Source organism: Drosophila elegans, unplaced genomic scaffold, assembly GCF_018152505.1.
Source record: "Drosophila elegans isolate 14027-0461.03 unplaced genomic scaffold, ASM1815250v1 contig_814, whole genome shotgun sequence".
Taxonomy (NCBI): Eukaryota; Metazoa; Arthropoda; class Insecta; order Diptera; family Drosophilidae; genus Drosophila; species Drosophila elegans.
The window spans coordinates 5,580,299-5,604,268 of record NW_024546167.1 but is presented as its reverse complement, the minus strand read 5'-3'; the positions used below and the strand labels follow the sequence as shown (position 1 = coordinate 5,604,268).

The window sequence follows — 23,970 nt, the reverse complement described above, 5'->3', positions numbered from 1 at the left end:
AAGCGAAACGAACTGCTGCGTCACGTAGTTGGTAAATTTGTTTACACGTTCTGACGGGTCCCTTGCATCCCGGCTAAGATTCTCGTCTCGGGTGGCCCGCCCCCGACGTCTACACAATTGGCATAAAGTTTCTCATATGCAAATCGCAACTTTAGCAAAATATTTCGTTTATTGTTGAAGTTTTCCTTTAGTAACTCTCGCTCTCGCAGTCGTCAACATTTTGTATGTTTTCCGTTCATTTTTCTTGACTTGCCTTGGCTGAAAGTTTTTCCTCGCAAAGTTTTTTGGCTTAAGACATTTTTTGATAAATTATCCAGCGTCAGTTTCGGGTAAGAAAAAAACTCGTTTGCCTTTTTTTTAATAAAAATCATGACACCTTTTATTGATTTACTTATTCTGTTTGGATGCTGATGTGTGATTGTGTGGGGATGTGATTTGTAGCAATACACACTTTAGACTTAATAAATACATATAATCCATTCGCTTAACTAACTGTGTTTTATCACTAGAATTACGTTCTCGCTGCTGACTGACTTAATATAGCCTCGCCAAATATTTTCTGCCTTTTTCAAAACTATTACTTTCTTACTGCATCCACACTAAATTGCAATATATTTTTTATTGGAAAGTGATCCGCTTAATATCTAATCAGAACACACAGCCTTGCTTTGTTTCTCTAAAAAATTACACTTATAAGCTAATTATTAATTACACATTTAATTACACAGAGAACACTTTTCAGTTTATTAAGCTTACTTCTAACGTGAATGCTTATATCTGCGTTGAAATAATGTTTATTTTAAAGCCACATCCAGATAATTTGTATAAAATGCACACAGCTTAAACTCTACTTAACACAAAAACTGTTGATCAATTTCAAAACTTAATTAAAAACTGAAAATAATTTTGCTAATCCTTCCATCTGATTTGTCAATGCTTTTGTTCAGCTACAAAACCAATTTATTTATTTTCACCCCAAATTGGAACTTAGAAATTTTTTAGTTTATTTTTATAAATTTACTTCGTTAAAATTAGTTTGCTTTACAAGCTTATAAAATGGCTTTTCTTGGCTATCGTATGTTACAATATGTTTGCAAGTTAATTTTTGTACAGGTTTTTAAAATGTACAGTTCTTGGAAATTTGTATGCGACAGCAGTGGAATAGGCATTTATTCTTAGGATTTTTGAGACTCAAGCGTATAATATTTACAAGATTCAGGGACCTATACGTCTTCTAAAAACGATTTGCGTACATCTGAAATGAGAGGACAAATTAGAATATTGTAGGTTAAGACAAGACGCTAGGGTAAAACGTACCTTTCAATCGACGTCTTGAATCAACTACCACTTGACTTTGCCTTTCCCAAAATAAATAAATGGCATAGCTCTGGCGAACGTCAACAAATCAACTGAGGAATAAAAAACACATTCTTTACATCAGTTTATAAATAAATATGGTACAAATCGGGGTGTGTTGAAGTGTGAAGAAGCAATTAATTTTTAGATTCACTGAAAAAATAAAATTTTAAGCTTAAAGCATAAACATACATCACAAATAATTACCTTGCTGTACTATAAACTAAATTAAATAAAATATATTTCATGTGCGTTTGAAACAGAGAACAAAACTTTATTTAGATATGTATGCTGTGGTATGAATGTGCATGATTTTTTACATAAACAAAGTATGCTACATAAGGCACTTATCTACTTCAAAGATGTGCGACGACAGAAAGCCAATTAAACTTCAACTAAAACAAATAGTTTACAAATAAATGAATCATATATAATAATATAATACCAGATTTGTGCAAATTTGGATGATGTAGTGAATGATAGAAACTAAAAAAAATAATATAATAAACTCCATTAATGAGACTTCAACATAAATAACAATTTTTTCCTTTTTGTTAATTTCATTTGGTTGGTTGTCGTTTTTTATGCATAGTGCTTTACAATTCGCATATTTAACAATGAGAAGCGTATGTAAATTTGTTTGTTGGACTAATTATAATAATAATAGGATTACTTATAATGAGTGTTAGCAAAAAACATTTCTTTTTTTTTTTCAGTACAAGTAAAAAATGTGAGTTAGTTTGGGGGAGTAACAAATCAGATAACTAAAAACTAATTATGCGCGTCAGCATAAATGTAGGTATATATAAAAATAGATAATCCATTGAACAAAACGAGTAACTTGTAACTATATCTAGAATATATATCATGTGTGTATATATATTTATAATAAAGAACTTCATTGTGACTTGCAACATGAGAGATGAACAAATCAAACAGATAAAGAGTGGGTGTAAAATATGAGATATATCAAAAACTTATAACCTAACACTCTAACATATCTTTTTTATTTATTTTTTTGGCTTTTATTTTTTAGTTTCGTTTGTGAGTCATGTAAATGTGTACAGAATATTTAAGAAGATGGATCAACCAATTCGTACGACAGTTTAAAAGTAAGAAAACAAGTCGTAAAAGATTGGAAATGAAGGGAACTTCAACAGAAAGTTAACTAAACTAAGGTCTAAAAATTGTATTATTATTCGTTTCTTTTTTTGTATTTTTTGTTGTTTTTTTTTTCTAATTCAACATTTAACGTGCTAAATCATAAGTGATTCTGTCTCTTTTTGGCACAGATTTCATGTCTTTTTCTGCTCTTGTATTTGGTTTTTCATGATACGTACAACGTTGGCATTCGCGTCTTCGTTTACTCTTGCAACGCGCGCGCTCTACACGGCAACTCTCAATTCTCTCAATTCATTGACTACTCCATATTTCACAAATCTCAGTACTCCTCTACTCGGCGTCCGGATGAGCTTGCAGCTGATGGGCGACATCCCCCAGCAGTGCCCTTTAATAGGGCTTGGAGTCCTTGGGCTTCTTCAGCTGCACCTTGAGGCGCTTGGTGCCCACCTGGAAACCGTTCATCGCCTTGATGGCCACCTGGGCCGAGTCCGGATTGTCGAACGACACAAAGCCAAAGCACTTCGACAGGCTGGTCTGCTTGTCGATGAACACCTTGGCTGAGATCACATTGCCGAAGGGCAGGAACGTGGACGCCAAATCCGTATCGGTGAACTCCTGCGGCAGATGGTAGATGAATAGGTTGCAACCCTCGGGTCCTGAAAGCAATAAACAAAAGATCAAGCATTAAGTTGCCGTCATATTTGTGGAGAAACATATATCATTTCGTTTTCAAGAACGAATAGAAAATGATTATTTGTATACCAAGGGAAAAAAACCGAACAAATGAAAATAAGTTACAGACAAACTTAAAAAATTCGGACCTTTTATGAAACAAATTAATGACTTGTGTAATACCATCAATAATAGAAATACTATTTAAATTAGTTCAACCTGTGCATATTTCAACTAGAAGGTTAAAGTTATGAAAGTTGATTCTAAAGACCGGACTGCAAAATGAAAACAAACTGTATCTCTCTCAACTTAGGTATTCCGATACAAAGCCTGCTTTGTAGTCTCACCTTGCAGCGAGCGATTAATTAACCAGTTGCACATCCCCCCACTAACGCTCTGCGTTTTCTATCAAACTCCAGGAATGTACACCCAGCAAACCGCAGAATAGAGACGGAAAGTGGAGCGGACAAAGACTGAAATTATATAGGTGGCGGTGTAGTGGCGGTGATTAAGGCAGGGGGAATCCGCGGCACCAGCAGCTGATTGCCAAAACGGAAGCGGAAATGATGTGCCCAACTCCCGATGCTCTATCCCTGTCTCTGTTGCACTTGTCTCGCCATCTCTGTTGCTACCGTCAACTGTCTGCGTTACGTGTGTGGGTGTGACACTTTGTTTAGCAGCACGTGCTACTGCGATTGCTGACATCGTCATCATTATCTTTTGGGGCATTATCATCGTCGTTCCCGGCGCTATCATCTTCGCTCCGTCCCTGTCGCTCGACGCGCCCCGTCCCTGTCAGACGCACATTAACGTGGCTCGCGCCTCGTGCTGCGGTTGCACTTTTCGTGCAAATTACTGTCAACGTCACTGGCAATGAGCAGTCAGCAGTAATACAGCCCACCAGCATCCAAAATCCAAAGCAACCAGCTCAGATAGAATGAGATGGAGTGAGCAGATAGACAGAGACGGACAGCTACGAGATGAAACAGAGGGGTGGTGAAAGCTGCGTCAGCAGTCGCACTTTCACTTTTGTGATGCTTTTTAATGACAGCAAAACGCTTCGAATAACAGCTGGCATTTTGCGGTCTTTCAATTTTACCAGGCTTAAACGCCAAACAAAAAAAAGAAGGAAAAACACATATGGCTAAAAAAATGAATTTCTGATGTCAGGGTCAGAATGTATAAAACGTAGCTGAATAATAAAACGGCATTTTTAACTTTAATTACAATAAAAATGATTAGCCCAAATTTGGCATGTTCCTAAATAGTTTCTTCCTTATATTATTCTAAGCAGAACTACAACCACAACACAAATCACAATTGACTGTTTCAATATATTGGAAAACAATGGTACAATAAATTTTGCATTCAAATCTATTTTCTATACTCTTATACCCACTCAGAAAAGCATGCTACAAAAAATGTATACTTATATAAAATAACGATTTTCAAGTTATCCATATTTAATTGTCACTGAAATGAAAAGAGTCCCATTAATAATTAAAGCAAACAGCCGCACTGTTTGATGTGTACGGGAACACACACGCTGAGATTCACACTCATTGTAATCGGATAAGTTTGTAGTGCTTTCAGGACATCATTCACCACCCACTACCACCTCGATAACTCTCATTCCATCATCGTTTGCCAGAAGCACTGCTATTGATCACCTTGATGTATGAGTTGGCCACAGTAGGCCTGCAATCCCAGTAGGTTCCTCGGCAATCCGCCCACTCACTCCTCCGATCCCACGCCCTCAAGGTAAACTGACTGCTGACAGATTGCCCGACGCTGATGCGATTACAAAATGAAGCCAAATTGAATGGCGAAGAAAGCTGCTTCTCCGGAGGCATCTCCTACACAGTCACAGTCACAAGCCGTTGACGCCGCCAGGATTTTAATATTAATTGACTCAGGGCTCTCGTGATGCACTTGTTGCTTTGTAATTTAGCACACCCATCAATTTTGTAAGGCTCTGGCGGAGAGGAGAGCCAAGGAGCAGTAAAAAGTCCAATTAAAAATACTTCAAGCTATTGAATTACGCGACTAACAAGCGACACGTGTGGCTCGACACGATATATAATTAGATGAAAGGACAAATGTGAGAGCAGGCACGAAATGTTCCCAAGGCAACAAATTAAGGCAACAATTTTGAATGGCACTCAGCAATTTTCTGGAGGGGTTTCAAGTGGACGGAAAGCAAAGGTAGCCATCTCAAGCAGACATTTCTTCGATAGAAATATAAGAACTTTGTTGCTAAGTCTGCTTAATAATATTGGTTGACTAAAAGGGGCTTAGTTTTATTTTTACATTTTGCACTTATGTAGATATTACGATAAATGTAAGTGATAACATTGAACACACATTTTATTAAAGTTGTATTGTTAGGTATTTATTATGACTTTATTCGCTTTAAATCCAACATTTATTTTCATAACTAAATCCATAAACAGCGTGGCTATTCTAAACTTTCTATAAATTCAGTTAGCTGTCAACCGCAGAATGTTTTCCACCCATTTTGGTAACCAGAAATGTGTAACTTCTTGGAATTCGCCAAGGATTTTCCCTCTCTGTTGCTCTGCACATTTAAAACAAACTTCCTGTTTTGTTTTTTCTTAACTCAAGGTATTTTTTTTTTTATTTTGTTCGGTTGGAATTTTTCAGTGTGCGAAAAACGATTTCCTATATTGCATTTTCCTCTTCCGCCGAGCAAAGATGCGCCATCCGCCTCGGCAATGTCGCCTGCCCTTTTCGCTATTGATGCACTCGCATTCTGGAGGGGAATAAAGGGAGATGTTAGTTGCAGATGCGCATTCCCTCTCCCTTTTGCAGTTGGAAGCCAGCATTTTTTGCCATTTTCTTGGCTGTCGCGCTGCTCACCGAAGTGAGCTGGGGGGCTGGGGAAAGTCTTTCTTTATTTTCCTATTCCTCTCAAGGGCACGACCGAGGCGGAAGGAAGCCAAATGGAATCTATGGCACATAAGCTACAGTTCCAGTTTTGCCTGCACATATATCTAAGTTTCTTTATTGATTTTAATGCGACTTATGCATGAAACTGTAGTGAGAGAAATTGTTGTTAAAAATTATATGTAGAAAACATTTTTCTAAATTATGTTGTTCAATGTTTTATTGAATTGTTGTATGGTACTTTTTGTCATGTTTTTCAATACGTCGTTGAATATTTGTTTGAATCTTTAAATTTATAAAAACTTTTGGGGTTGATGTTGATGTCAATACAAATATGTTGTTAATATTGTTTGGACATTTTCTTCCCAATGATTTTAAAATATGTTGCTTCAATTTGTTATTGCTAAGAAGATTGGTTTAACCTGTAGCCATATATATTTAAGCGAAGAATCCGTTTTTGTGCGCTTTGATTTGTCTTTTTTTTATAAGCACTTACTTACAGGCGCGCACACCCCTTATAATAATTCCAAGCTCCTCCCAGCGCATAAGTCGCCAATCCTTTACTCCTCGGGTCGTCCTCTCCCTCCTTATTCTTTCTGCACCCACCAGCAACATTTGGTTATTTTATATTCCAACTTCCGGCTTATGCACATAACTTTAATCCGGATGCAGCCGGAAGGAGAGGCGACCGCTGCCGCCTTAGGGTCACCCATGCGATGACGGAGGCGGGGGATTCCCATCGTCTGTCACTGTCATATTTGTTGACTTCCTTCCGTTCCTTTCTCGGCCAGAGTTCCCGTTCTCTTGATCCTTTAAAGCATAGTTCTGGGCCGCTTCTGATTTTTTTATACTTTACAACATACAACAAGCAACATATTTTTCATATTTTTATATTTATTTTATTTTTCTGCTTTTGCCTCTGTTTCCTGCTTAATTTTGTGCCTGTCGTCTGGCCCTGTCTACATGCTCGTAAGTTGTTTCCTGCTCCCGACCCTCTTTATCTTCTTCTTAAACTCCCACACTATCGTCCTCTTCCTCTTTCTGTTGTGGAGCTGTCGTCATTTGATAAATTTCACATGTTGAGAATTTATCTGCTTTCGACATTGTTGCTGCAGTTTTTCTTGGCTTTTTTCCTAACGTAGATTGCATAAATCTGACATTTTTAGGATTTTCTTAACCATATTTCTCCCACACTATCCGAAATGTTTAATATTTAAAAAAAAAAATGGAAAGATTATATAATTTTTTGGCTGATTAGATTTTAAAGACATAAATCTTCAGTATAAAATGTTTAGGACTTAGTAACAACAGTTTACTAAATAAAATCTTTTAAGACACTTTTTTTCACACATATTTTATATATTATCTCAAAGTTTGTAATAGAAAGCTCTTTAACTTTCCCATCAAAGCTGAGCAAATTAAAAAAATCAAATTTTGTATACACTTCCTAATCAAAGTCAATTACCCATTAACGGCTTTTCCTCAGCAATCTTCCTTATCCCATCCAATAATTATAGAGAGCTTAGACCTTCGCTCCCTTCTTTTTGGTCAGCTTCCATTTAAGCAAGTCCAAGTCATCCATGATAGTTTTTAACAACCCAACCAAGCAGAGGGAAACATGGCAGCTCACATTTCGCATTTTGGCTAGCAGGAGCAATTTGTTGTACTTCCACAGACAGAAGCACAAAATCCTCGCTTCCTCAGGATTGTGACTGTGACCGTACGTCCCCTGAATAGTTGTTGTTGCAGTTGGTCAGGAGGGAATTTCGGCGACGTCATGAGTCAGCAGAGCAAACAAGGAGTCGCACAAAAGGACGAAGCAAGCAAAAGTGGTGTATTCAGTGGAGACGAAGGCGAGCAAGTCACTCAACTGCAAAAATATATCTCACTATATGGTGCATAACATACAGAGCGAAAAATATATGTCCAGTGAGATATCTACCTTCTACCTTCTATTTTTGTATGAAAACTTTAAAATTTGTCGAAGGTTAACCGAAATGCTAAACAAACTATTCGATAAAATTTTTATACTAAGTTAATGTTATTAGAATATAAATTAAGGATTTTATATATTTTATATTATAATAAAAGCGTAGGACTCTTGAACGAATTATTTTTAAAAAAGTTTAATATAAAACAGTGTGTCTAATTAGTGAATTTTATAAAACAACAAATACATGTCAAAAGGCAATTTTTAGGCTAAATTTCTCCCTCTGCACATACACATCAGCTGAAGCATCGCCGGCACTCCCATCCACTCAAAGGATGTTTGCTTATGTAACCGGAAATATAGCAAAAAGTGCAATGCCAAAACATTTTCCGTTGCATTTTGCCCAACATTTCGAATATCTGCTGCTGCAACTTTAATGTTATGTGTGCCAAAGTACACACCCAGGCACCCAAAAACACAGTGGGCGGGGAAAAGAAATGCTCAGTTGCCATATTTCCCGATATCGACAGCGACGTCTGACTAATGGAATTGTGTGTCAAGTGTGTGTAATATTTACACTGTGTCGGGAGCTGATAAAAATTTAAGCCGCACCAAAACGCTCCTCATAAATTCTCCTTAGCGAGTGGAAGATTGGAAGATGGGAAGATGGAAAGTTGGGTAGCAGAAGTGAAGTATTCAAGATGATTGATCTTATTGATTTTTGCAACATCTCTCCCAGGCATTGGCTTATGGCATTGAAGGATTTGTGTCAGCAGAAGACATTCGATTGCGGATTAGAGGCGCTTTGAGCACACATTCAAGGGGCGTGGCAAGGGAGATTGAACATCTTGTGAGATGGTTAAAATGTTCGTGATTTTGATTTGTAGGAGCTCAAAAATCGGCTTGGACCACTCCTTGAATTGTGAAAACGACCAACTGTCGTTCTGCATTTATGGCATACCAAATTCTATCCTTTATCCAACTGCATAGCATTTGATAGATGACTTTTCATATAAAAATAAGGAACAATAAAAGCGACGAGAACAATGGCACAACTAAAACTAAGTAGATTAGACAGACATCCACAAAATGTCCATGCCAAGTGGGATTCAGGGAAAAGGGGCAAGGGCATGAAGTGTTGGGAAGTGGGTGGAAATAATGCAGGGCCAACGAACAGAAAATAGTAAAACCGGGATGCAAAAAATAACCGCATCACGAACGAATGACAGTGACAGCAATGAGCGGGTTAATGCATGCGATGTTGCGTCAGCAGCAGAAACAAATACAATTGGAAAACGAAAATAAGTAGAGGAAATATCAAATTGTAATACCCTTACTACCGTTACTACCGTTGACGATCAAAATAAAAAATTAAAATCGGACATAATTAAGGTGAGGGAAAAAAACCTTTTCTATACCAGTTTAAGGGCCACATTATTTCCGCATAACTTTTGTTAGAGTATTCAAAGTGCTAGATTGTGTAAACTAAAACGAGTAGCGTAGTGGATTAAGTGTAGAGCAAACGATTTGATATTGGACTGACACAACCGCAGCAGCATTCATTCGTGAATTTAGCTACATTTATCAAAATGTCAGACATATAGACATTTCTATTTCTAGCGTGTGCCTGTAACTTTCCAATAGCACTCTTATGACCAAAAATAATGTAATTATAAACGGTGAAAACTTTTGGGAAACTAACAAAGGATTTCGCTAATACAATTGGGGTTAATGACAAAATAAATTGAAAATAATTTTGATTTCGTTTCATGTTTTACTTTTCTTTAAAATATTGGTTTTTCTTATCAAAAGATGTAAAATTATATATTTTTCTCAGTGTTAATGTAGTGGGTGACTCACCTTCAATCTGCTTTCCCGCTGCGGCGGCGGCTGCGGCGCTGAGGGCGACGCTGGCCAGCGGAGAAGTGGACAATGCACTGGCGCTGCCAAATTGCGGTAGACCGGCGGCTGTTGACATATATGCCGATGCCAATGGATTCGGATCGGACCCTATGTTGATGTAAGAGCAGGGGAGAGAGAGAGAGAGAAGGAAAGAAGTTTTAGTAAGGGTCGAAAAATAGCAAATTTGTATTTTTGTTGATGGGTAAATAAAATAATGCAATTATAAGTGTGGTCTTCAAAAATCATGTTCAATTGTTGAAGTGGCAAAGAAATAAAGTCGGCTTTAAACATACAATTTAAATATATTTTGAATTATTAAAATAAGCATCTAACCAATTCATTAATAAATTATGCACCACCCCGAAAGTTATATTGTGTTTTCGCCACATTTAGAACATTTCTGATATTGGATTTAAGCATATCTTGCATTTTACAAAACTAGAGTTCGCCGCAAGGCTTCACTTCTGATTTAAGTGTATAATTATTATTTAGTTGGTTTCGCTTCGTCAGACGTAATTAATCATCGAATTTTGTGCGCTGCAACGCGGGGTGACATTTGATTATTTTACAAAGCACACACACGACATCCGCAATAGCCAATCTGAAATTAATTTGTCTCTGTGCAATGTTGGTTGTGTTCTGGTTTCGGGTTTTATGTAATTTGACGCCTGTTGTTTGTTATTTAGTTGTTTTGCGTGTTTCGCCATTGGCCGTCATGCAATGCAATTTTGTGGTTTTCAATCCGCCCCTGACCACCACTCCCACGTCGCCCTTTTTACACCCCCTTGGCGGCCATTTGTGATCGCCGGTTATTAATGAGTTTTGCAAGCCGTGGTGTTTGATTATGCGACTGCAACTACCGATGATATCTTTGTGCAACACTTTTCTAGCAACAACGATTGTAATTGATAATTAATAAAGATTTAATATCATCAAAATACAACTAAAATTCACTGCTTAAAATCATTTAAATAATAATATTTCCATTAAAAAAAAAACATGATTTCTTTGTGTGATTTATTTATTATATTGCTTTTCAGAATTATAATCAAACAGACAGTTTTACTGATTTAAACACATATGGCAAAAGTAAGCAGTAAAATAAGAAATAAAAAAACATTGTAAATTTGCAGAAGCGTGTGGGCGAAAAGTTTTGCACATATTTGCACCGAAAATTGTTTTAATTGTTGTTCAAAGTTTCGCAAAGAAAGCCAAGAAAAGTCAGCCAGTGAGGAGTGCAATATATATGGACTGCTGAACACTACTCATCAAGGAGCTGGCTAACTAAGTTGGCCAATAATAATCCACATGAGTGGCCTGGCCGGCAAAAACAACAAACAGCAAAGCCAAATTGAAGAAACAACCGAAAGAAAGGCATAAGAAGAAGTCGAAAACATTGCCTAAAACTATTTCGGGCCCGGATGTTGTCTGTTTTGTATTTGCAAGTTTTTAGTTTACAGTTGGAAAATTTGTTCGTCGAGTTCAAGTACAAAATTGTACAATTTTCAGTTCTCCTTCATCTTATTTGCCACTTGCAGGCAGAAGTCTTTTTGTTCGCACTGTTATTGTTATTGTTACTGTTGATTTTGAAGTGCAAAAAGCGAAAAAGTGTATAAACAAACGTAATGGAGAGCTAAGGAAAGGAGAACGCCAGTAAGGGAATGGGCAAACAAAAAAGAAGGAGTTCGAAACGTGTTGAAACCCTAAATCAGTTTGAAGGCCTGGGGTTGGTAGTATAAACTACATAGTTTACTGCACTTGAACCAAACTTTGATTAAGATTTTCGGTTGTTGCTGTTGGCTTGGCTTGACTCTGTTTTTTTAGTTTTTTTTTTTTTTTGTAGCTACTCAACTTGGAAGTGAGGTTAAAGGAGTGCGCTTCGAAAAACTTTCTGAATTGGATGCTCTTGAGCTTTAGTGAGTACGGGAAAAGAAAAGCCACTACTTTACTCAGTTTTCAAAATATTTCAGTTATCCTTTATAAACTTATAATTTCAAAGTCTAATCTTCTACCTAAGAGATTGAAATATATTTTTTAATTCAACAAAAATTGCTCATTGGTTTTATGGGTTTCAAAGAAACAAAACAACAAAAAATCATAAATCCTAACTAAATTATATAAACTTGTTTTGTTATTTCATCGAAAGTAAAATGCCTAAAACATACTGAATTCCCTTCACTTCAGAACTCCAATCTGCAAACAAAATACCAGTATTATTTTTATCCACACATTATCTTCACCAATTTGTAGTTCTCGCATTGTTCGCCCTAACCTCAAAACAATTAGTTTTTTCATTCCACTGCAGCCGACTTCGATTCATTTTCCATAAACAATATTCGGGACTGCAATAACAAAACAAACCGGGACCAAAGTCGAGAGCTCAATTTGTTTGTCCACTTTATTTGTAGCAGTCAAAAGCCGAAAGCAAAAAAAAAGTTTGTTTTCTCCTGGCAACTTGGAAAGCGATTTTGTAGTTTAGTTTATGTATCCGACCAGCAAGGAAAAAGGACAAATCGGAAAGTTTTCTGGATGGACAGAGGGAAAGTAACAAGGTTTCCCTAAAAAGGATTCGACTGCAAAATATTCTAAAATCTCTGTACTTTTCTTTAACCAGCTACTACTACTACTACTATTCTAACGTTAAAAACATTGCATTACTTAAACAAGTGAGTAATCCCTATTAAAATCGAGATATGTAGAAATATGATATAAGTATATTATTTATTCGATTTCTGGTTTGTTATAAGATTTTAAAGCTTGGTAACGAGTATTTAAAAATTAGCCAATGCTAGCGGATGGCATTTTTATGAGGACTTCTTGATTTATTTTGCGCTGCCAAACGCTCAACCAAGTTCAACATACTCCTAAAGTGCTGGGTATGAATAAGGACGCAGAGATAGGCGCATCCTTGCTGTCCTCGCTGTCAGTTGCACTTTGAACTGAATTTCTTTTTCAATTCGAAGGGGAAGGATGTAGGAGACGCAGGACATCTTCTTGGAGTCCGAATTGTCGGGCTCCATCCGCTCCCGGGGCAAAGAATTTTTAATATTTCATTAAATGAAGTGCCCGGAAATCGTTCAAGTGGCACACGATGAGCACGCACAACTGCACAAGGGCCGAAACTCACGAAAATCCCCACAAGATAAGCTCAGAGCGAAAAAGTCAGAGAGGCGCAGAGGGTAAGCAAGGGAAATCCGCTTAATTTTTGGCATTTTTCTGGTTAAGTCAGCCGCAGATTTTTTTCTTATTTGGCCGTACTTTTTCGTCTACTTCTTTCTAAGATCCTTTCGAAATAAACTTGCTGAGAAATTATTTAAGAAGTAAGTGTGGAAAATGCGGAAAATGCGGTCAGCGATGCCCACAGATAGGCAATGACATTTCCTTTGGTCCAAGACCGAAAACTTTATTTTTTCTAGTCCATCTTTTGTTTGTGTTTCATTTGGCTTGTCTTTGCCAATTTAAGTGGCATTTTCTTGCGGTTTTTGTTTGATTAAATGCAGGCGACAGGCCATAAATCTTTTGCAAACTTATGCTTTTTCTACAACACGGAGTAGAAAAAATAAATTACCAAAATATTAAACCTTTTTTCATCATTTAAAACATTTTAGAAAATAAAAACAGATGATAGATTTTAGAAATTTAAACTGGCAACACTTTGTTTTCAAAACAAGCAATAAGCAGTACCAAAACTTTACCTCAAACTTTTAAAAATTCATTAGTTTTTATTTTAAAAAATTTCTAACAATACTTTTGCTTTTTAAAAAGCTAAATTTTTATCCATAATTTTTTAATACCCTATTCTCTGTCTGATATCCAGCTGCAACTCAAAAGAAAGCTAAGAAGTGAGAAATGAAAGTCGTGAACTGAGCTGCAAACAATTGCAATTTCCCCAAAGCTAAAAGTCAATGAGGCCAAGAAGAAGCAGTGCAGCAAAAACTGCCTGGCTCGTCCTTTATCCCCCATTTCCCATTTCCCAGGCACCAAGCACCAAACCCCTCGTAACTTCAGACCCCTTCTCCAGAGGCTTTTGGTGCAATAAGTTCCGTGTTGTTAATTTCGCAAGAGAGTGTAACTTGTAATTTTGTATGTTGTAAAGTATCCACTTCTACGGATAAAGTCTAACTCTCCGTTTCCCTTCTCCAGAGATACGGCCATCAACTCTCTACGGACTGGTGACGTAAAGCAGGCGACGTTAAACAAGCGCGTTACGGTGCACGTGAACGTTACGTCGAATGCTTCGTTGGCTTTAACTATCAAACTTAATAACACACACATTTTTATGACAAAATGAAAAGGAAAGCAGTATCAGCACGTGAGTTGAAGTCAGGAAAACGTCGGAAAAAATTAAAACAAGAGTGTAAAAGAAAACAATTTAATTAGACCGAATATATGATATTGTTTAATAAACTTAACGAAGTGTTTTATTATTAAGGGGACATTATACATTTCAAGAGAAAACCCTTTTAAAAATCCATTTATTTCTTTTTAAACTGTTTTTAGATTTTAATTTTTAAAATAATACGCGTTCAACTATTATTGTAAGACAAAGGTTCAAAAAATAAACAAATATTCAAAATACCTCTTACCTGATTTTTTGGCTGCATTCAATTCAGATTTTGAAATTAGTTAGCAATGTTAAAGTAGAGAAATGAGAATATATTTTTATTATTTTAATGAACCTTTAGTAAAAATATTCAAAAATAAATGAATTTTTGTTGACGATAAAATATTAGAACAAAAAAAAAATCAGCTAGGTGCGAAACATTTTTGACAATATGACCAAGAGAATTCTCACCTGATTTTTTGGCTGCGGCTTTTTTACCCAAAAGGCCTGCTTTCAATCCATATTTATTGATACGATAAGCAATTTAAAAGTAGGTAATACAAAAATATTTTTATATATGTAAGAAAGTGGATAACGAGAAATCGCTAAGCTTATTATAAATGGCCGGCGATGACGTCAATCCATTTAGCTTTCTTGAATAGGAAATTCTTATTCGGTTATTTTAAGTCGATATCCTGCCCGTTTCCTCTTCAATGAAGATTGACAAGGCCATGAATGTAATTTGCTTCCCTTGGATAAGTAGGAAAAACAAAAGACAGTGGGCGGTGGAAGGATAAGCAGAAGTTCCCTAAATTAAGCTAATTGGGGTACTTTGAGTGTCAGATGATGACACATTTGTTGGCAACGAAACCAAGAATAGAAAAGTAATTTCGGGGATGTGATTTTGGGTGGTAAGTTTACCTCGTTATTGATGATTTAAATTAGATGAGCGATTGAATATTAATGAGTTAATCGATTGGCTATTTTGGCGGTGTATAATTATATACAGGAATAAAGCATTATTTATTACAATTTGATTAGCCATACATAAGAAACAAAAAACATATTTTCATATATTTAAAGGGCTATACTAACATTTCTGTTCCACACCCACTTGATAATCCGTTCTTTCACCCCAAAATATCTTTCTTATAACCCAATAACCATTTGACACTCATTAAAGCCAATAACCAGAATATTTGGGTGCCCGCAGGATAATTAGAAATCGATAAAAGAAACACTAAGAAACGAGACAAAACAGAAAACACCAGCAACAGGCTGAGAAGAAAGTAGAGAAGCAGAAAAACCCTGTGACGCACAAGGAAAACTTCAATACGGAAAAAAAGAAAAAAAAATAAGATAATTAGCCCAGGCAACTGAGGGCTGGAATGAATTATTAGCCATGGAACCGCTTCAAGTGATTTCCCTCTTGTTCCCTATACTATCCAAGCTGCTTAAAGTGTTACCAAAAAGGCGGGAAAACTTACAGAGTAGGGCAGCCGTGTTGGTCAGTTGGGCGCTCCCAGGCGATGAGGCAGCTGCTGCTGCTGCGGCGGCGGCGTTCGAGAGACTCGGCTGCGTCATGGCCGCGATGGCTGCCAAATTCTGAACGGTCATCGGGGTCAAGAGTCCGGCGGCCGCAACGGCGCTCGTGTCCGTCGCCGAGCTGCTCTGCTGGGCTCCCAGACCTGTGAGGGCTGTAAAACGGTAAAAAGGTATAAAACGAAATTCAAATCAATTAAATAGCGCTTGCCATGATTAAGACTTTAGAAAAAGTTGCTGTCTTTATATCTGACTATTCATATTCAAACCACAACTTAAATCAAGGTTAGTTTGAAAACAAATGTTTAGAATAGCATTCGACATATAATCAGATGTCTACTTATCAGGGATATATATTTTAACGTTATTCTCACCTTGCAACAGCTGCTGCTGCAGCCCAACCGCTTGTAGTTGCTGCAGCAGTTGGATTGAGGCCGGGGTGATGGCATCGGCACCGAGGACCGGCGACGGCTGCTGCGGCGGGTTGGGCAGAATGGGCGTGGCCACGCTAGTCGCAGTTTGGCCCAGCGGGATGTTGATGTTGCTGGCCAGATTCCATAGGTTGGCCTGGATCTGCTGGATCTTCTTTTGCTCCTTCTCCTTCTGCGTATCGGCGAACTTGACGACCAGCGGCGATGTGCAGCCCTCCATGATCTTGTTCTGGCTCAAGGTCTTTGGGGATAGGGAAATGTTTAAAACAAGTTTTTGTGTATGATGTCGGTTTCACTCGGTACTCACCACTTTAATGGCCGAGATGGCGGCGTGTTTGGTGGCGAATGTGACGAAGGCACAACCCTTGCTCTGACCGTTCTGGTCCCGGAGAACGGTGCACTCCTCAATGGCTCCGTGGACTTCAAATAGTTTACGAACGTCGTTCTCGTTCAGCTTCTTGTTTAGCATTCCCACAAAAAGTTTTCTTTCTGTAAATGAAACCAAAATACCATGTTAGGATTAAAAATAAATGCATATTGTTTATATCTAAATATAGGAAATGAGAATATTGTTTACTGGTATTCTTTAAGTATGCCAATCCAAAGAGTGGAATTCTGTTAAATGATCTATTTGGTTATATCTTATATAAAAGAATATCACATTACATTCATAAGTCGAAAACTGCGAAAAATAAAAAATAAAACGCCAAAATAGGTTCTATTGATAAGTCAGATCAGCTTAACTCTCTGATTTATTTTCTCATGTTAAATGAACATTTCCAGACAAATTTCTATTAAGTTAAGAAAAATCTAAGACGAGTTTAACAAAGACCTTGGCCTTGGTAAATTAATCGTTGCGTGAAACGCTGGCGGAAGCCTTAACCACATCGACGAGTGTAACCCAATGCTAGACGGCCTCGGCCTCGCCTTGGCTGAGAGCTCTGTGTTGTGGCATTGAGAAGTGCCACACTCAAGTGGGTTAGGGCCAGGTTCGAACTGGTCCGGCCTGGTCCAAACCGAGTCTGGGGCTTTACGGGAGAGTCTGTGTGCTCAGCCAGGCTTAGTTAATTCCAGCATTTGGCAATGCTCAATTAATTTTACATAAATTAAAACTCTCGCTCCATGCGAATACTGGTCTGGACTCGATAACTAATTGGCAGGCATTTAACATTTCGCCAAATATTTGCACTTTCCATGAAAAAGGGCTCTAAGTGCGGAGAAGAGGCAGTGGAGGAGGAAAATGGGCAACTAATTTATTTGCACAAGCACGCAAAATGCGCACTGCACAAATTAATTGTTATCGAATGTGCAATTGGTTGAGAATGTTTTTCCAGGAGGGTTAGGGGGTGGGGTGTGATTTGATGAGGTTGTTTGTGCGGGCGGATCGGTTCGGTTGGTTGAACTTTCTATATTTTAACTAAACCAAATTGGAAATCAATTGGCTTAAATATATTTAAAGTGCTGACAATTACTAAGAGCGTATTTAATTTCTATGACTTTTGTTAAAAGAATTTAAATACGCATGTTTTATTTCAATTTTCAGGATTTATATGTCCGCAATTGTATATGACACATTCACTTTATAGATTTTTAAAAATATGTATTTATATTTATTTAACTTTTCTTTAATTTGTATTTAAAGTAAAATAATTTGTATATTTCCCAAACTCTAGAATTTTTAATAAACAAAATTATTTTCCTAAGAATGCTTAAAAATTTTATTTTTTTTTAGTTTTGAATGTGGAGCTTATGTCAAGCTTATTGCATTAGTTTTATGATCCATAAAAACAAACAACAATATTCTGCAGTTGTTTATGAGTCACGAAACCTTATTCACCAAATATTAAAGTAATCACAATATAATTTAAAGCCAATTTATGTTAACCTTAGTTTATCCCAAAAGAGTCCAATTAGTGTTTGCTAATTTCAACTGTGCTGTCAGAAATTTTCGAGCAAAATCAACCAAAAAATCGTATTAAACTGCTTTGTAATAAATTATTATTTTATCGCTTCAATAAACGAAAAATTTTTAGTCAATGCAAATTATGTTTTATAGTATGCAATTTGCCAGGGCAGAAATTTCAAGCGCCCACCGCCGCCCATTGAAAATCTGTTTTTGGAAATCAATTAAAATTATAATTAAGCTGCTTATGGGGTGGAAATTGATTTTTAGTAGTCATTCAGGTCATTGACTGAGCTGCCCTGGTGTCGGGTATTTAAAAATATTATTCGAAACTTAGTATTATGGCGGTTTTTATGGTCGGGAGTAACCGCAAGAAGTGTTGAAATTCAGCTTAATGGCTGGGAATTCTAATGCCCCTGGTTTTCCCCCATTTCGGTCTGCCACTTGCCACATTTCGAGGCATCATCATGCTGCAATGCGGCTCCATCCTTCCACTCGATGGAGCATCCTTCTACTGCCTCTCCATCGCCCCCAATTCAATTGCCGTTCCGAGTGCTGATGCTGCATCATCATCATCATTATTATCATCTTCCCCAAGCGTTATCAAATGCAAAACCCCTTACACACACACACATTGCAATGATGGAGAAGGAGGAGAAGCACTTGCACTATTATTATTATTATGATTATCGCAAACTGCAAGTGCAACTGCAGCAGCGACATCGACTAACTGCACTTGAGCTATATTATCATAATCCTTGCAGAAATTGCGCGCAGTCAGCAGCAGTGTACCCAATGGCAAAGGAATTTTAAAATTCATTGGATTCGGTGCTTGGCGGTGGCGGAATGCCAATACTTCGTCTGAACATCCACCTCTCACATTGATTCCATAATTTAAGTCTCGATTGCCGAAAATAAAGTAAACAGACTCTGCGCGACGGTGACCTCATTAGTTTGGATCAGCCGCAAATTGAAAGCGTTTCTTATCACTATCGACGGATCAAGCTCAAGAAGGAGGATATTGGGTTTTATCTTAGTTATATTAAATGTTTGTTGGTCTTGTGTTGCATCTTCAAGAGCTCAGCATTTTAAGAACTTTTTGCAAATTTACAACTGTGATTATTTTTGACGGCAATCCAATCCAAATCAACGTCTGGGTTTTTTATATTTAAGATATGCATTCTACTGAGGAATAATATTCTTTTATTTTTCATACCTGAATATCAACCCTCGCAAATCTTAAGCGGCACTCAATTTAAACCTAAATTCCGCCACTGAGGTAGCGAGAAAACTTTACCTTTAAGTCTTGCCAGCAAAATTGCTTTAGTTTTAAATTATTAATATGTCGGACCGGGCTCTCACTTCCTAGTTATTGCACTCCTTCCCTTTGAAGCAGCTAAAAAGGGGGGAAATGGACGAGTCAGTGAGCCGGCTTCGGGGTAATGCAACTAATCTGCTTCTAGTGGCGCACATTAAGTGTTGCCACGCTTTCGACTTTAATTTGAAAACATAAAGCAGAAAAGGGGCGGTGGCGGCGGCGGCCAGAGTAGTGGATAAAGTGCGGGCCACTTCTGCAACCTACATCCATATACACACATATAGCAAGGACTTTATTTTTCCTTGCTCCATGGCGCTGGCCATTTTTGCATGCAACTCAACTTAACCGAGCGACCACTCGAGCCCCGAGCCCCGACCCCTAAACCTGAAACCTGAACCGGGAAACTACGACCGGATTCTGGAACCCCGAACTCGAACCCCGAACCCAAAACCGAAACCAAATGCAGGGCGAACGAGCCATGACATCGACGTTCTGAACGCTTCTTTCCCACTCTTAATTCTAGCCCCCTTTTTCTTTGGATTCTGTATGTATTGAGTGGGTTATGAAAATTATTACTAAAATAATGACTATGGAAATACCCATTAGTAGTATTGAGCAAAATGTTCAACAAAATATGACTATAGAAATACATAATAGAAATAATAAGAAGACTGCGCCACAAAGTTAGTTTTATTTTCTCTAGAATGTGGAGGTATCTTAAGTTATTCAAACGCATTTTTAACTTTCTGTAAGGACTATATAATTTTTTTAAATGCGTTTTAATAAAACTAAAACTAATTTTACCGCATAAAATTGAAGAACCTTTTCAAAACCAATCCCCCGCCGTGTTCATCATTCCCCGAAATGTAAATCCAAAAATAACGCACAACGTTCATAAAAACGGGTCATATTTGCCACCATATTCCATCCGAGTGTGTGTATGTGAGTGGGCCCGTGCATCCTTCAGTCAAACCACCAACTACCCCCTGGTAGCCCACCCCCCAGTAGCCCACCTCCTCCCCCTCAGTGGCCCACACACTTGGCTTAGCTTATTTATGTCACAAATATGAGCAAACGCGTACGCAATGCCACGGCTGGATGGACTTGCCTTGCTTGGATAGAACCACTTCCCTCTGCCAACTGCCCACTCACCAAACTACCCCCCTTAAACACCACCGCCTCTTCACGCCCCTACACATCTAAGCACTCCTCACCTGGCTGCTTTTCCCACTTTGCATGCATCGCTGCGTGTTTGGCATATTTAACAAATTTTCGCAAAAATAATGTAACTCTCCATGCTGAACTCACGTTGTTGTTTTCCCCCATGTCGTTGTCGTTGTTGTTGTTGTGGCTGCGGTTATACGGGGGTTGTTATTGGGTTGGTTTAAAAGTGAGTGGCAAAATCTAATCAAGCGCTGCGGCAATGGTCGCACACCAGCATCAAAATACACACATACAGGCCACTCTCATAGATACACGCGCACACACATTTACATATGTGCACTAGGCCACTCGAGGAAAAATTGCAAAACCAAACCAATTCTAAGTTATTGATTAAACCAAAATTTGTATTAAAAATTTGATATATATACCTTTAGATTTATTTAAATCTTGAATAAAGATGTTAAAGGTGTAATAAAAAAACTTGTTTTGTTCAAAAAAATGTACTAATATTTATAATAATTATGTAATTTTATGTGAACTCTCATATAAATCCGAATCTATACATAGGTATTCATTTTTATTTGAACTCCACCAAGTCACAAAACTCTCACTTTTTAAAAGTTCAGATGGTTTTAGAGCCCTACATTCTCAATACTTATGGCATTACAGCATATATAACATTTTTTCACCAGCCTAATGAAATTTACCTTCCGCCAATGCCAACACAATTCCAATGCATTATTAAATTTAATTTCGGGCATGTCGAGGAGAGCTGCCAACAAAATTATGGCAAATACTTTGCCGCTTGTATAAAATTTAAATTTTAATCGGCAGAAGTCGGAGGTTATGAGAAGGGCAAAGAAAAAAATGTTGGTCGACTGCGCGATTTGCAGTTATAAGGGTGTTCTGGCATTTTATTCTTTTTAGTATTGCGGAAACTTATGGCCTTTTATTGTTTCTTAGCTAGTAATTTTACAAAAATGTATACCTGCTCTTGGTTCTAAAATTCAAACAAATTTGGCAAGTATTTCTTCCCTTTTCTAAATTTTTGTAGCTTTTCATTTTATTTTGGTCCTTCGTTTCCTGCGAATCTTTCGCTTCCCCTTCTTTCCTTATCTTAAAAATCGAATTTTTATATTCTGAGTATTTTTTTGGAATGCATAAACGAAATTTACATTTTAATTGCATTGAAATTGTGTTGCTTTGTGCTTAATCTATTTTCTTTTCGTTTTCCCTTCGCACAAAAAATATTGAATATGAAATGGAGTTGCGGCGAAGTAGTGCCTGCGAAGGACTACCAAGGATTATGCATATATATCAAAAATAATTGCAGTGAAAAAGGAACTTTTACGAATAGATTTCTATAAAGAAGCGGTGCCCAAAAGATATATGTATAACACCCTTCAATAATAAAATGGAGGCGAAGACGAAACCAATTTCCACAAACTTGCCGCATTTATCAATTCGGTCCCAACGATGGACAATAGTTCGTACAGGTTAATAAATCGATATGACATGAAAGCCACAAAATGTCCCTGCGACAACAGCAAACCAATAAAATGAGCCACAAAAAAAAGAGAGAACACCAAGGCAGAACTACCAGGGAAACATAAATTTTCATGTCGAGGCAATAAAAAGGACATGTTTTTGCAGCATACATGAACAGATATCCCAACATATCCTCCTCTCACAACAACAACATAATCAAGAGCATAACAATAAGGCAAGAAAGTAGGAGCGAAAGAGATGGACATTGCTTCGAAAATTATTTGCATTTTTACACATTTTGAGGGTCAAGCAAAGGACACGAAGGACATACACAAAAAGAGTGTTTTAGAGAGAAAGGGGAAATATGAATGGATGTCCATTATAGGGGTGTATGTGGGGTCAAAACTTTTGATTTGAACAATGAGTGTGCGAGTGTGTGTAACTGTGATAATGGGTTTCTGTGTCGAAGAACTTTCAACTTCCTTTATTGTATTTTATGGTTCTTCGCCCATTTTTTTTTTTTTGGGTTACACTTCCTTTTTATTATGCTTTTCCAAAAGGGATGTGTGGATGGAGAGTAAAGAGAGGGAAAGTGAAAGTAAGTAGTTCCAGTTTGATTATGATAATAACACATCTGCATAAAAAGGAAAGAAGGGTTCGCTTTTATGGCCCGAGTAAAACCATTTTTATCAATATTATATAGAAAATATGCAAATGCTTGATAAGCCTAAAAATAAATAAGGACATTGAAGATGCTACCAGAGATAAGCGTAAAACAATCGGATTCGTTGCGGAGAAATTTAGCATAAGCAAATATTTTATTTAGATTTTACTTTGAGAGAAGCTACTTGAACAAGTTAACTTCTATACAATTTGGTTTGCAATATTGGTTTCCCTACAAGTTTTCCAACGTTATGTCGCTTTGCAGTTGTAATAAGAATTGTGGGTCACACAAAATTTCTATGCCAAATTCCCCTTTCGCATTTCCCAACAAGGATGGGTATGCGGCTGCTAAGTGTCACTCAGTTAGACAGTCTGTCAGTCAGATAGTCGGTCATTCCTTCAGTTGGTTCTGCAATCATTCAGTAAGTCCGTCAGACTGTCTCTCAAAACAACAACTGCCAGCCAGGCAGCTAAAGAAGCTCTGGGAATGCATTTGCATCTTGTGTGCGAATACTCTGCCTCTGAGATATACACCAAAATGATCACCCTCAACTCGACCAAGGCTTCATCCTCTCCATCCTTCTTCTAGCCTTCCTGTTTGGCCCAAACAAAGTGTGAAGTATTTCCCTAAAAACCAATTCATTTGCATAGAATGGCAACTAGTCTGCGAAAATAGAGCAGGGTGTTTGTGTGCAACTATGGAATGGAAACTGAAACTCGGCTGGCTCTCAGATTAGGGAATGCCATGGCTGCGCCATCAGACTGTAAATGGAGGCCAGACCATATCTACCCAGTAGCTATACACTTGAATAAAATTGATCCACTAATATAAACTTCAACTTGACGGAAATTGCTATCAAATCATACTTTTGTATTGCATGTAGGTGCAGTAATGGACCATTTGACTGCTTTATATTTTTATATCTTAGTGGATAATTTTCAACTACAATTAAAATAACTTAAATTTCAAAATTTTCTGTGCCGACGAGTTTTGATTTATTATGAAAATAAAATTTTTATGATATATGAAAATTCGACTTTTAATGAATCTTACGTATTTGCAAATAAAAATTATTTTGAGTGCAAGATGCGACTGAGGGTCATATATGTGGGTAAATGGCACAAAGCTGTATCCCTCTGAATGTGAAAATGCATTAGGCTGCAACAACAACAGTGACAAGAGAGGGGTGCACGCAAAAAAAAAAAAATAATATTATGCGGGTCCAGTAGTCTAGGCCATTCCCACAT

At 37.4% G+C, this 23,970-nt stretch overlaps 1 protein-coding gene across 10 annotated transcripts in view; it reads right to left on the bottom strand.

The window, feature by feature from the left end:
- Positions 1 to 994: 994 nt before the first annotated feature.
- Positions 995 to 23,970, bottom strand: part of LOC108138111 (CUGBP Elav-like family member 2) — a 117,871-nt gene continuing 94,895 nt past the window's right edge. For 4 of the 10 annotated variants that reach the window (XM_017260136.2, XM_017260129.2, XM_017260132.2 and 1 more), the window contains 9 exons: positions 16,494 to 16,675; positions 16,130 to 16,427; positions 15,701 to 15,910; positions 14,685 to 14,723; positions 14,476 to 14,487; positions 9,848 to 9,997; positions 2,697 to 3,134; positions 1,318 to 1,409; positions 995 to 1,255 (listed from right to left, as the gene is read on the bottom strand). In XM_017260136.2, coding sequence (XP_017115625.1) covers positions 2,866 to 3,134; positions 9,848 to 9,997; positions 14,476 to 14,487; positions 14,685 to 14,723; positions 15,701 to 15,910; positions 16,130 to 16,427; positions 16,494 to 16,675 — 1,160 coding nt within the window. In that variant the 3' untranslated portion in view covers positions 995 to 1,255; positions 1,318 to 1,409; positions 2,697 to 2,865. The remainder of the gene's footprint in view (positions 1,256 to 1,317; positions 1,410 to 2,696; positions 3,135 to 9,847; positions 9,998 to 14,475; positions 14,488 to 14,684; positions 14,724 to 15,700; positions 15,911 to 16,129; positions 16,428 to 16,493; positions 16,676 to 23,970) is intronic. The other 6 variants (XM_017260130.2, XM_017260133.2, XM_017260131.2 and 3 more) reach the window with 4 other exon arrangements.